Raw genomic sequence first — 15,418 nt, 5'->3', positions numbered from 1 at the left:
AAAGCACAGTTTCATTTGATTACAATTTGCATGCTTGTTTTGTGGGGGAATATTTAATCATAATTAATTGTCCTAAAGTACGTTCACACATTCACCGTATTTAAATTGTGCAAGACTAAACCTGAAACCAAACCTGGACTGGATCGGGACTAAACTAGGTCTAAAACTGGGCCAAACCAAGTCCACATAAGGACTAAAATGGACTCAATTTAGGACCAAATAACGCTTCACACTTGCACATAGACGACATCAAAATTGGGATTACACTGAGACTAAATTTGGAACTAATCCTTGACTAGACCAGGACTAAACCAGGACTAAACCAGGACTAAACCAGGACTTCATCTGGACTAAACTGGGCTCAAAGCAGCGCCCAACAAGGACAAATGTGGATGCACCCTTATATAGATTTTAAAGTATATTATTGTAGCCACGGCTGCCCTGGGGTGGACTGATAGAAGCGACCACATTCTAGGTGGGTGAAGTGTCTTGCCTAAGGATACAACAACAGTTTAGTAGCACTAGAATCACTGCTGCCTCACTTTATTTTACACCTCCCAATGTACATACCTCATAAAGTACTATCTAACAACTGGTAATAACACTTAACACAACTCTTCTAACCATTGCCACCAAGTATTTATTTGTAATCATACAAATATTCAGTTTCACTCATTATGGTGAGAAGAAACACCAAGATTTAACATGTATTCATGATTATTGACCAAACAATCCTTAATTTAATCTCATTCATATTGTCTAATAGAATTCTCATTTACTCTGTGCGAAACCAAACTTCCTGAACAATAAAGTGAAGTGAATGTGACATAAACGGACCGATATAAACGCATTCAGGTTTATTTTACACAGCCTGAACACCACTTTGCTTCCAAAACGAGCACGGTTATTATATTATTCCTTACAATCCTCTTTTCTGCGGCTTCTTCGGTCGTGAACGAGCGCGCCGCACCGATAAGTGTTGAATTTCTCACTTGTTCATACATCCACCCTGCAGTGCACTCCTCTCCAGCTGCAGGGCTGTGAAACAGTCCGGCCCGGCTCCTCCACCCCCTTTGCCCCTCCATCGCCCCTCCATCGCCCCTCCATCGCCCCTCCATCGCCCCTCCATCGCCCCTCCATCGTCCCTCCATCACCCCTCCTCACCCCTTGTCCCAGAGCTCGGCCAGTGAGAGGCTCAAATTACCGCGGCCACGCTCATTTTTCCATTATGAGTTCATCTGCCGGCACAAAAAGGAAGCCGCGGGTGCAACCTGAAACCTGCGCTCGCTCCACTGGGGACTCTAGTCTTTCCAGTGCCCTCCATTTTCTCAATGAAATTCCTCTGCCTTTCTTTCAGCGAGCGCACTGCACAAGGGTGGAAAGAAGGAGGGAGGAGGAGAAGAAGAGGAAGAAGAGGGAAGCGGCCGCAGGTTTAAAAAACAAAAAAAACACACACTTTTTTTTTTTTTTTTTTCAACAAAGTGTCAGAGAGTTGAAGGGAGGAGTTTTTTTTTTGGGGGGGGGGGGGGGGGGGGGGGGGATTGGGCAGGGTGCGTACAGTGAATACATTTGTTTTGGACATTTTGTTCTTTAGTTAGCGCCGCGCACCAGGGAGACGTTTGTGTTGAAAAGCCGCCGTCTGAAAGGGTGGAACAGATTAGAGAGCGATAGCCATAATATGTCATTGTTGTTCAAGTCGACTGGATCTTTAAATGCTGAGGGGAGGGGGGGTGATCCAGTTGGGGCAAGCATCAGTGTTGCTGGTGGAAGTAATTGGATTTCTATTCATTCTTTTGTCAAACGCTTTAGTTATGTGTGAACAAAGAAAAAAACATGTACATTTATCAGTTTGGAACTACTTCTGCACTGACATACAGATGCAGATATGAGAAAATGGGCAAGATTTTGGCCAAAAATAGACTGAGATCGTTGTATTTACTTCATTCCAGGTGTTTTAATACACTAAACATGCCTGACTTCATGCCAACTTCTTCAAACAATCCAAACAATGGTATAAAACTTCTGCTTTCTCTTTCATATTTCCAGTCGATTATTAGCTCTTTAAGTCTGAATATTGGTTGGAGCCAGATTTGTGTATTTTGTTGTTTTGTGCATCTTTGTTGTGGGATAAATGAAAGTATCATGAGTGTTGTAAGAAGAGGCAGGAGAAGTTTAGTTCCATCAGTACGGGACATGGAGACGTGAACCCAAAGACATTGTGATTGTGTGTGTCCCATTCTGATGACCTCTGATGACCTCTGATGACGTGAGCAAAGATAACAGGAGCTGAGCTGGTAGTGACTGACTGGCTCTTTTCCCAACAATCTTTCTTAATATAGCATTTTTGTGCACGCCCCTTTTTAGGATCGTCTGTAGTTTCTTTAATAGTATCATTATTCATTTTTGGATGTTGCACCTCACAATCGAAGCAAGTTTCTAGTTCTGACTTTGTGAATTTTCTTCACTGACAATGGCAATAAAACCTTTCTGACTAAATTAGTAAATTAGATATTGTTTAAAATAAATAAATACATTAGATATTGTTTAAAATAAATAAATTAGATATTGTTTAAAATAAATAAATAAATTAGATATTGTTTAAAATAAATAAATAAATTAGATATTGTTTTAAAAAAAATCAAAAAATCTAATTTTGCCTCATTTTTGAAGTAAAAAACAAACAAAATCAGGCTAGAAATTCATTATCAGCAAATCCTTGTGTAAAAACCTTCCAAATACAATACAGTTCACACAATAAATTAAAAAAGTGTTGCATAGGTGCTCGTATGTTTGGGTCAAAGGGTGAAAGGCACATCATGAGTGTTTAAGTCTGTGTTGCACTCACCAGGTTCGTAGGTGTAGTCTGTGGGCTCCTGCTTGACCATCATGTGGGCGGGGGGGAACCGGTGCTGATGCGGGTGCGAGTGCGGGTGAGGGTGGGGGTGCGGGTGTGGATGGGGGTGCGGCCTGTGCCCGTGTCCGGGGCCCGTCATGCCCTGAGCCGCCCTCTCGTACATGGGGTCGAGGTACTCCTGCTTAAAGCTCTGCTGCAGGTAAGGCATGCAGGGGTCCGAGTGCTGCCGATGGTACCCTCCGCCCCCGCCCCCTCCTCCTCCAGGACCCCCGCCCGCTCCCGCTCCTGCCCCACTGTTGCCATGTCCTGACGGGGCAGAGGGCATGCGCTGGAAAGCCGGGGCTGGAGGGGGGAACTGAGGCGGGCCCATGGGGTCTCCTGAGTGGCCCTGGTACCTGGAGCTGGAAAGGATCAATATGCACTTTTAAAAGTTTGGAATTTGTGGGTGGAATATGGGAAAACGCAATAACTGATGTCCCAACAAGCTAGATATATCGCAAGCTCCTCCATCTGACCAAAATGTTGTGTTTTAAAATGAAAACGGGGAAAAAAGAAGATTTTTATCGTCAATTTTCCTTATTCAGTCTAAATTAGCTTTGATTTAGTCTTCATTTTGTCTCTACTAAGTTTTATTTTGACACAGTTTGACTAAAACGTTAAGGCATGAACAGTTTTAATATAACGTAGTATTCATAAGTGTATTCAAATATTGTGATAATATCAATATCGCAGTGCTTAACCAGCCGTATCGCAATCACTTCCAATATTTGTATCAGGAATAAACAGGATAAGGAGCGCTACGTGGGTACAAAAATATGGATTTTACAAAGATGATCAAAAACAGGTGTTCAATTGGAGAAGAAGGAAAACAGCTATCGTAAAATATGTTGTATGTTGTATATATGTATGTTGAATATCCCCAAAGACAAAAATATAAAGCACTCTTTCAATAAAAAAAACAATAAAAAAGCCTTCCTCAGGGTACAAATTGGAAAAAATCTCTTATTAAATATTGTTCTGCCCTACTACATAGTTTTTACAGAATACTATAAAAAGGGGTTTCTATCCATGAGATAAATAATATACTGGACATACTTTCATATCAACATCATGTCAAATTATACATTTTTAACATCATTTTTCACCCTAAACCCCTGAGTGAACCGTGTGTGTACCTGGGGTTGAGGTGGTAGCTGTTGCTAGGCAGTGGCTGCGTTGCTGGGGCGTGGTTCATGTACCCTGCGTCGGGGCGTCCGGCTGCAGTGGGTTTGGGGGAGTAATGCTGCTGCTGTGTCATGGGGGACATGGGGGTCCCTGGACAGGAGCTCTTGGCCCCTGCAGCAGCCCTCTTCTGCTCATAGGCACTGTGGAGCACATACACGTATATTAGACACGCGGGACTGTCCGGAGGGCTTGGGCTTCAGTCGATGGAGCTGACGGGACATGTGGGCCTGCTGGTGTGGGACAGCGGTCAATATCATGTGGTCTGACTTAGTGACGGCTGACCAGAGACGCTCTAAAGTCACTGTGTGTTTGGGCTGTGGATTCAAAAAGAGTTACCAGCGTTTTACGTCATATAGATATTCAAATTGTGTATGTAACAGTGTGATTTTGCTTGTTAGATTCAGTTTAAAGCTCATTTTATTCACGTCTAGTCCTCATCCGTGATTGAGTCTGGTTTAGATCTCGATAAGACAGATTTGAGAACAATTCTGCTTTAGTCTTGGCCAGTGTTCACACCAGTCCGGGTTTTGGATTTGAGCCCTAGTGTTTTTCCAAGTGTGAACGCAGTAGTAGTTTTACTTTATTCCTGGTTTGACTTTCTTTATACTAGTTTTAGTCCTGGTTTATTTCTTGAAAGCTAATTCACTGTTATCCTGGGTTAGACCTGGCATAGAACAGCCTCTTCTGATTCTCTAGTTTGGGAATGCATTTGTGAGAGAATAAAGTACTAAATCTAATACTAATCCAAACCGCAGACAATATTTGGCTGTCCAAGTACCTCCTGATCTCAAAACCCAGCCTGTTACTTCTAAATCTGGGCTAAAAACACATCTAAAATGAGACTAAACCATGGATAAGGAATCAACCCAGAAAAAGACATTAACAGATTTGATAATAATAATTTGAAACTGCAGACAGATGAAACCCATATAACTAAATTGTCAAAGGTTATTGGTTGTACAACATCTGATATTGATGATTCTTGGTCGTCGTGAGGTGGAACCGACCTGGCATAAAGGCACTGCTCTCCGCTGGGGTAGTTGAATGTCTGCTTGTGGCTACAGGACTGACTGGGGTCCGACCCGGGACTTTGAGGTTCCTTCTTTATAGTGACCGGAGGGCTGTGAAACGCCACCGCTGCAAAACACACAACAAAACAAGACCGATAGATGAGATTTGGACAACATTTTTGCTTCGTCCACCGGCCCGTCCCCGATACTGCATAAAGGCAACGTCTGGAATCTCGTTTACGTGCCAGCCCAAAAAGCTTAAGTGACTGTCAGCTGCACCACGCCGCGACAGGGGGGGGGGAGGGAGGGAGGGAGGCAGACGTGAATAAACATAGCACTTTTTAAAAAACACACACACACACACGCACGTATAAGGGACACACAAGCTCACACACGACCGCATTCCAGCCAGGTCCTCGCCCATTTCTCCTCCTCCTCCTCCTCCTCCCGTCTCCAGACACAACAAGAGCCCAAACAGCCTCGGTCAAAGTCAAGAGCACCTCTGTGACTGTCACTGGAGCGCGGCGGGGATTTAAAGCCTTCATTCATGAGAAATACTACTTTGAGTGACATGAGGAAGATTATCATAACGTACAGTCGCAATTGTTTTTGTTAAAGGTTGATGTTTTTTGATTTATCAGCACACAAAAAACACCCAATTTACATTTATATTGTCACCTTTTTCTGTTTGATTATATTATGATCCAAAGTAAATAGGTTTAACATAATCCACTGTAATTAAGTTAACATATTTACATGGAAAACAAGTGAGTAGTGGCCAAACTTTAAAAAAATTGCTCATTGCTTTTGGTTGCCAGATTCTACGTGTTTGGATCAATATATATCCAAACTAATGGCACTTAAGTTGAGAATGTAGTCGTGTTATGTGTATTTATTCCGTTTTTATTCTTTTATCAAATCAGTTGGAGTGTGTGTGAATTTATATTTTAAGTCACCACCAAGGCAGTTACATTTAATAATGTTTAGACAAACTTCACTAATACCCTGAATTGTTCTATCTTCCTTCTGGAAACTATCACTCGAAAAACCTGTTTGTATTTCATATTTAATCGAATGTCAATAAACGGTTACTCAAGTTCTGAGATGTCAGTGTTTTTCCTCGTCACTGACACATTTCCTGTTCCCATCAATTCACAACAAAGGTTATTGCTTTGGTTTCGTTACCAAACAGTTATTATTTAGAAATGTGATTAAGCTCCTCTGATTTTTACTGCCATGTGTTCGCGTCTCAACACATGGAAACTAAAGGCATTTAATTTGTGACTTTATCCGTGTAAAGTTTTCAAGTTTGTACGAGTGTTAGCAACTAGAAATATTGGTTTGATTGAATACTCCAACTTTATCGAGGCTCGGGACAAACACATGTATTTTCATTCATACTTTTTGATGGTGTATTTTCCAAACTTTGTACGTCCTGATGAACCAACGCAACAGTCATTTCTGAAAATGTTTGTTTTTGAGATTTCCTTTTGTTCCTGGTTCATTAACACATTTCCCTGCTCATCACGTCCCGCGGCTGAAAGAGGTCGCTCCTCCTCCTCGTCCACGTAACCCACCCAAAGTGTAGCTTCAAACTGCGCCGCTGGCTCGTGTTTATTATCCGAGGGGAGGTTTTCACCCGGAGAACTGTACAGGATGTTTTTCTGGTCCCGACAGGGTAAACAGGAGCAGCTGTGCACTTCCAGCTGGGACGAGGCCTGCAGTGTGTGTGTGTGTGTGTGTGTGTGTGTGTGTGTGTGTGTGGCCACACTGAACCGCTCGGCACAGGTAATTATAAGCTCCAGTCCATTCACAAAAAGGAGAGTCTGAGTTGGCACCAGAAGGACCGCCCCTTTTACACGGAATAAAGTCGTGTGGAAAATAATTACAACTATAGATTACACAACAGCTCAAACTCTGCCATATTTGGGTTATTTTGTTTAACATGTTCATATGTTTGAGTTGATGTCTCAAAAGTGTGCAAATAAAGTCTAGAAAATGTAAGAAATCGATTCAGTTTTCACTACTTTTGACGCTGTTATGGTTCTCAAAATCGGACTGAAATACTCTAAAAGTACATTTTTAAACATGTATATAGATTTTTTACATTGAGTGCGCTGTGTAGCGTTTCCTGTTTGTGTCTCTCTATGAAAATGTTAATGCTTTGCCCGTAATCTTCCACATATAATAAGCGTGTATATTTTGAATTTAACGTTTTTATTGCGTATGACAGGTTTTTATGATTTTGTTGTTTTTATTTTGTGTCGTGGGATTGTACCTGTTATAAATATGAATGCGTTTTGCACCAGTCAAGTAAGAGTTTGTGACGAAAAGTGTAAAAATCAGTTGTTAGCTTTAAACATGAATTCAATAAAAAGTGTTGTTATATATTTTTAGTTGTCATACAATAAGGTCCTTCGCTTTGGCTTAGTGTACAGCAATGTAACAGTTGTGGGATTTCCTACTGTGATGTCATGATTTACAACCAGGAAGTGAACATATAAACCTAAAATGGAATGAAATGTGTGACATTTTAATATCTTAAATCAGTGCTTTAGTAAAAATGACTTATTCAAACTTTAAAAAACATGTTACCGTTGCTGTGGTGTAGCGTGCAAACCCTTTATCCAGAAAAGTTACATAGTGCACCTTTAAATATGTAAATTTGACACATTGAGTCTTTAGCATTTAAGCTAATGCTATTGCTTTGGCTGTGATTAAAACCATTTATCATGTCCAGCCCATTCCCAGATGACTTTTTTGCCTTTATTATACTGGATGCCCTTCCCAACACAAACTCTTGGGACGTTTGAAAGACAAATCCAACAGTGGACTACTTCACAACTACGATTCGTGCTACTTTACACACACACGCTCAGTAAAGTTCATTCACAAATAACTCAAATTCTTTCCCACTACGCGCCCAAAACCACTTACGACATCAAACGTGTTATTAATGATCTTATTATGGCTCTACTCACTCTCCCACGACCAGGAGGCAGGTGAGGAAGTGTCAGCTTTAGCCGCAGCTCAACAGGATTAAAGCGCATTTAACCAGATTTCCCTGTCAGACATTGTGGATCCGTTGCCTCCTCGCTGTCTGCCGCTCTCTGCTGGGCTTGTGCACACTATGGGGTGGCACCTGACCCACTAATACTGACAATACCAGTGTGCGCTCGTCTATTGGTATTGTCGCTCTGCCGCGCCAGGGGTCGTGACCTGCAAACAAGCCTCACAGACGCGGAGCACACACGGGGCCATAGACCGCCGTGTGCTCCGCCGTGGAGAGTTTACAGTAGAGGATTGTCACTTTCACTACGTTTGAGAGCAGATATCTGTACTTTCTGCTGCACTGTATGTACGAACTGGGCTGAAAAGTAAAAAGTACTTTTCTTTACGGTGTGAGATTGGGTTATTTTGTTTAACATGTTCATATGTTTGAGTTGATGTCCCAAAAGTATGCAAATAAAGTCTAGAAAATGTAGGAAATCGATTCAGTTTTCACTACTTTTGATCCTGTTATGGTTCTCAAAATCGGACTGAAATACTCTAAAAGTACATTTTTAAACATGTATATAGATTTTTTACATTGAGTAATTTCATCTTTTTACTTCTTCCAGCACTGAGTATGTTTCATTTCAGATGGTTCGGTCCATATCAATTTAATAATTTAGAACATTTTCTATTTCATACTTTTTATTAATTATTATTATACTATTTTGCGCAATATTATGGTAGTACTTGAAAATGGCTTATTTGGCTTTAAAGACACTAATTGACCATTTTTATACAGACATTTAATTGCAATATGCCTGTATATATTTAAGTACATTAAAGATTATCACAAGTGACAGTTGTATAAAGACTTTGATTCAAGTCGGTTTGTTTGTCCACAGATCTGAACGTTAGTGTTTAGATCTTTGCTCTCTTTTACATACAAAACACATACAATTCACCAAAAAATATTAAGACTTTGATTTGAATAGTTACTGTTGAACATATATCAGCACCTTACATAGATTTGTAGGGTGTTATACTTTTACTTTGCATGTATATTTGTACACGTAACCAAACTGAATGCTTCCTCCACTAATTCCTTGCTCAAAGTAAAAGTGCTATAACCCCATTAAAGACCCGTGTATTACAGTATTATTAGCATCATCTCATGCTTGAAGGCTTTATTAGACAGTTTAAGCTTGAAACGGGGATGAGAGGAAGGGAGGACATTCAGCAAATTGTCAAACGCCTGGAATTAGAACCAATTAGCACCATCTCGCCATAACCATTCACAGAACCTCAAGTAAAGTAAATTATAAGATAAGATAAGATAAGATATTCCTTTATTGTCCCACATGGGGAAATTTCATTGGTGCAACGCAGGTAGATACAGAGGTAGATACAGAAGAACAGATCACTTATAGGAAGTCTGAAAAACACTTTCAGTAGAAGATCTCCTATAAATAAATAAAAACTCCCATTGACAAATAAATAAATAAAAACTCCCATAGACAAATAAATAAATAAATACATAAATACCATTGCATGTGATCACGACAGTAATTGCACATGAATATGTGTCACGACAGCACATAAATTGCACATGAATTCCAACAGTAATTGCACATATGACAGAATTGCACATGGTTAAGTCAGTATTGTGAGTGTTCAGGACTAACAGTGTTTGTTATAAAGTCTGACAGCAGCAGGAAGGAAAGACCTACGGAACCTTTCCTTCACACAGCGAGGGTGGATCAGTCTCTCACTGAATCTGCTCTTTATTATGACGTAAAAAGCAGAGAAACACGCCATTTAGTCTTAGGCTGGTCTTTTGTTCTGGCTAAAAGAGTAATAACCCAGTGGTCTTAAACAATAGAGACAAAGCAGGAGACTTGTCCAAATTGTGTTTCAACAACTCGCCAGCCCCACTTCCTGATCTGTTTGCCAGCAGCCTTTGCATCTCCGCTCCAATTTCACTCACTCCACTCACGCCGCACTCGACCCCGCCGCCTCCGTTACAGCGGTTTTACCCCCAAACACATTTCTACTCATCTCATTACTACTACTACTACTACTACTACTGCTAATGTTCCTACTTTTGGCATCGGTTTGATCTGCGTCTGTTCAAACTAAAACAGCGAAAAGGCTAATCTTGACTTGCAACGACCTTGACGTGATGTTCACATTAAAGAAATATGATTCGCAAAAACGATTACATTGTCCGGGAAGCAGGCTTTTATCAAATATTATTATCCAGAGTTTTTGCACAAATACTCCGTGACATATTAGCTTTTATCTTCATGCACCAGTTCCACTAATTTGTTTGAAATGTTGTAAACGACTCGGGCGCTCCTGCTGTCCGGTCCGCTGCGACTCCTTGTTAAATGTTACTTCACCTGTTGGGACAGATCTTCATCTTTTATAGTTTGAAGAGGAAGAGGCCCCGGTTCATGACCCGGAGTGTGAAGCGTGAAGAATGGCTGAAGTGTTTAGAAGTGCACAGACAGCTCCAGTACACAATCGCTGCAGTCGCTCAAAGCGCTGGTGTGAGATAACGCAGGGCTGAACACAGAATAATACGTGTAACATTTGAGCTTTTAAAAGGCCGTAATGGCAAAAAGTAGAGATGTGACATTGGGAAGGAAAGAAATGTGTGGGATAAACTATTTCAGTTTTGTTTGGTTGTCCATCAGGAAATGTGCAAAAATGTCCACTTAGAAATGTTATTAACAGAAGTGGGTAGAGTGGCCAAAAACTCTACTCTTTACTTCCAAATATCCATATTACCTAATTAAAAGTACAATTACACAAAAGTAAAGAGTAAAAGTGTCTGAGTAAATAAACCAGTAAAAACCACAAATTATTCCCTTTTTTGTTTTTTTTTAAGATTACTCTATAAATGTATTAAAGTTTTTTTTAATCAGATCATTTTGGATGTTTCTGATAGATTTCAATAAAGATGTTTTTCTCAATTTTCTGATTTTACATATAAAAAACAACAACACAGCTATAGCTTGTTGATGATTATATTGCCCACCCAGTAGATGTATATTACGATTTACTTTTCACACACTTTCTGTCTGTTTTGTCCTAACTCGGGCCGAGATTCACACGTCTTCTGACAATCATCCTCGTCTCCTCCACTGATGAGGTCACGGGGCTTCTTCGCCGCTAACACCTTATCTCCTCCTTCCTTATTTCGCAGCATTCTTCAGCGTCTCCCTTTGACACCCCATTCTGAGTAGTTCATTTCGGGATGACCCCCGCTACAGTCGGGCTGGAGATGCGCTCTTACATATGTAAATGTGCGCTGTTAGGGGGGAGGACCCGGGGTGAAAGGTGATGGTCATGGTTGAGTGCTTTAGGAAGTAGAGGGATCATTACAACAGGGGGGGTTTCCTATTCAGCGGACGCCCCTCCACAAACAAATCGCGGGAGGAGGGAAAGAGATGACCCCCCCACACACACACACACACACACACACACACACACACACACACAATTACACACACACACACACACACACACACACACGGGCAGACACTATGGTTTTCTAGGAACATGTGGGAAAATGTATGGGAGCCACGTTAGATCCCTGGGGAACTCCTCAAGAAGACTATCACATGAAGGGTTGGCTCCGTGGCGATTGCCTGGAATGTTCCTCAGTATGGCATTAAACCGATCCACGTCCGTGCAGACAGTGATGCCACTAGTCCGAGTCAAAGGTCAGATCTGTGCAGAGGCCACCCACTTACGAGTGATTGATACATATATATTTTTGAGCTTTTTGAAGCACCCTCAATTAAATAACTGATTGATAAGATGGAATAGTACTCATTTAAATTATTATTTTTTATTATTAATCATGTGACACAATGTTAGCCTTTTGAAAAATAAAGCCAGAAAAGCCAATTAAATCTGAACTGATTGATTATATTTGTTTAGAAATCCGGATTCAAGAGAAATTAATCAAGATTTGGTGTTGTCAAACTTCTTTGTGTCGTATTTGGGACACTGTGACGCCAATATCAGATATGTTTGAGAACATCATTTGTTTGTGGTGTCTATCTCTAAGAAATAAACCTTGAACTAAAAATGTCGTAAAATGTATGAGGCCCGAGGTGGAGCCCTGGGGAACTCCTATCAGTCTAAATATATAGATCTATAAATATGGTTATGACAGGGAGTCCATCTGGTATAAAACTTATATAAATATGCAACCTTGAATGACTATGTGTATTGAGGTAAGGGAAACTCAGCTAAATGTTTTAAACAGACCAAACCTCGAAATGAACTCTGAACGTCTTATTTTAGACAGAAAAAATCCTACCATTAAAATCGTTGCCATTGGGACATCCAGTATTAACACAATAGTGGCTCTGGATAGTTTTATGCTGGATGTTTATGTGTAACTTGGCCAACTGTCAAGCGTCTGGAAATCCGCAGCACACGACAGCCGCACTCACGATAATAACTCAATGTACATCAAGCGCCGCGTCAAACGAGGTGACTGGATATCGCCAAAGCTAAGGACATGTAAATACACACTTAATAATTGGACACATTGTACAAATAACATTGGAGGGACAACGCTAACACTATCTGGAAGTCTGGTTCGTATCAAGCGTGATATGAAGTGTGCATGTGCAGTGTTATTCAAGGCGACACGTGGCCTCGCCGGCTACACCTGGTTCTGCACTGACAATGGATCCCTTATGTGGATCAGCGCAAACAAGGATGCCAAAAATTAGAATGTTGAAAGGAGTTTAAAAAAAGGGGGAGATATTGATTCGTTTGTAGCGTTGGTTTTTGGAAAATTTTGAAATCTGGCTGGAAAATGGTGGTGTTAATACAGAAAAGAATCAAAAACGGTCTTTTTAGATGCTAAAATACAAGTTTTAACGCTAATTAATAGTCGTTTCTGTTATATTACCATGTGATCTTGTACTTCTTCTGATATGGAGCAAAGACTATTAGGTTTGATACTGTTCCATATGTTTTTTTCAGTATTGATACCATATTTTCCGGTCTATAAGTCGCACTGGAGTATAAGTCGCACCAGCCAAAAAAATGCATAATAGAGAAAAAAACATATATAAGTTGCACTGGAGTATGAAATGCGGTTGCAAGTGTGAAAATAACAAATAATATCACATATAAGTCGCTCTAGAGTATAAGTATATAAGTATAAATTCAAGTATAAGTCGCAGCCCGGGCAAAACTATGAAAAAGGGTGCGACTTATAGTCCGGAAAATACGGTACTTCTAATAAATAACTAGTTTCAATCCATTTTACAGCTATTTATTTTTTGAAAACCATAGATACTACAACAACAGAGAGTCAACTAAAATCCTTTTGCCTCTTTAGCTAGTTTGGCTCTTTTATGGAGATATTATTAACTCCAACTATCACTTTCTGCCTTTTCCTGCTCAAAGGTTAACAAACCAATCAGTAAAACACAGAACCACATCCTTCTTGGCAACAGTAACAGTCCATTAAAATATAAAGGAGCATGACTTCGCATCGAGGGACAAAAAGAGGAAGGAAATATTGGTGATGCGGCGTGATCTGTTTGGAGAGTCTATACAGGCGTTTCAATGGTGCATGGAAACACATGCCCGACATGTGTTCGAGTGTCTGCGCTCGCAGCACACAAGAGCTTTATTACACAATGAAGCTTATGACAATAGTTTGTGAGCGTGGCGTTTTCTCAGACCACGGCAAGCGTTTTAGATGAACCGGCGCTCATTTTTTAACACTATATTGAAGTGTAGTTTAATGCATTTTGAATGATTACATTTGCTTACTCCTGTGTATTGTAATTATACTTATATATACTCTGGAATTAAAGTCTTGTGTAAGTCTTGGGTTCCTATGCGTAATCACAGGCGGCACAAATTAAATCAATTTTTCTGCATATTACATTTGCTATTTATGTTTTCAAATTATGGTGAATTTCACAGTTCATATTTTGAAGACTGAAAGGAACATTTGAACATTTGAGGAACATTTGAGGAACATTTAAGGAACATTTAAGGAACATTTAAGGAACATTTGAGGAACATTTAAGGAACATTTAAGGAACATTTGAGGAACATTTGAGGAACATTTAAGGAACATTTGAGGAACATTTAAGGAACATTTAAGGAACATTTGAGGAACATTTGAGGAACATTTAAGGAACATTTGAGGAACATTTGAGGAACATTTGAGGAACATTTAAGGAACATTTAAGGAACATTTGAGGAACATTTAAGGAACATTTGAGGAACATTTGAGGAACATTTAAGGAACATTTGAGGAACATTTGAGGAACATTTGAGGAACATTTAAGGAACATTTAAGGAACATTTGAGGAACATTTAAGGAACATTTAAGGAACATTTGAGGAACATTTGAGGAACATTTAAGGAACATTTGAGGAACATTTAAGGAACATTTAAGGAACATTTAAGGAACATTTGAGGAACATTTGAGGAACATTTAAGGAACATTTGAGGAACATTTGAGGAACATTTGAGGAACATTTAAGGAACATTTAAGGAACATTTGAGGAACATTTAAGGAACATTTAAGGAACATTTGAGGAACATTTGAGGAACATTTAAGGAACATTTGAGGAACATTTGAGGAACATTTAAGGAACATTTGAGGAACATTTAAGGAACATTTGAGGAACATTTAAGGAACATTTGAGGAACATTTGAGGAACATTTAAGGAACATTTGAGGAACATTTAAGGAACAATTGAGGAACATTTGAGAAACATTGAAATATGAACCGCTAAGATAATACAATCAGTTGTTCTTAATTTTTCTAAAAGTTCTTACTCCCTGTAAACTTATTTTTAAATATCTTGTGTATAATGTCGCTTCTTTGTATAGAAAATACATCGCCGTCTAAGTTTACTGCGGCATTACTACATATCGGTTCTATTTCCAAACGCTAAAAGGATCCATAGCGTAGCCCGCTAACCCTATTCAGCAATGATTGGTCGGTATTATTCCTAAAAGCTTAATTTGATATGGAGAGGCTGGCTGCTCGTGACACGGGGCCAAGAGTGTTGCGTCCATTAGTGTCTTCTCTATCTGATTTACAGGCCAGCCTCTCTCATCTGATAATGCCCCGGGCTCCTTGAATATTTAAAGAATGGTTGTCAGATAGCTGCCAAACGAGCCTAACGAGACTGATGGAAAGTGCTACGATATGAGCAGGACACACAGCTCCACCAACGCCGTGTACATTTGTCTCTATATATATATTTATGTATATGATTGTGTGTTGGTCGACAGGATGGACATTAGAGCAGGCTGTTTCGCAAGCACCAAACTT

The 15,418-nt window shown here is 40.0% G+C and overlaps 1 protein-coding gene across 1 annotated transcript in view; it reads right to left on the bottom strand.

Annotated features, from left to right (window-relative positions):
- The window catches only part of etv4 (ETS variant transcription factor 4), a 44,110-nt gene that overhangs the window by 11,177 nt on the left and 17,515 nt on the right, over positions 1–15,418 (bottom strand). The window contains exons 5-7 of the mRNA XM_072456928.1: positions 5,086–5,215; positions 4,030–4,218; positions 2,846–3,255 (exon numbers count right to left, since the gene is read on the bottom strand). Coding sequence (XP_072313029.1) covers positions 2,846–3,255; positions 4,030–4,218; positions 5,086–5,215 — 729 coding nt within the window. The remainder of the gene's footprint in view (positions 1–2,845; positions 3,256–4,029; positions 4,219–5,085; positions 5,216–15,418) is intronic.

Source organism: Eucyclogobius newberryi, unplaced genomic scaffold (assembly GCF_026437365.1).
Source record: "Eucyclogobius newberryi isolate DKJ021-1_F unplaced genomic scaffold, fEucNew1.0.hap1 SCAF_20, whole genome shotgun sequence".
NCBI lineage: Eukaryota > Metazoa > Chordata > Actinopteri > Gobiiformes > Gobiidae > Eucyclogobius > Eucyclogobius newberryi.
Note: the sequence above shows the minus strand (reverse complement) of the source record. Positions and strands in the feature narration are given on the sequence as shown.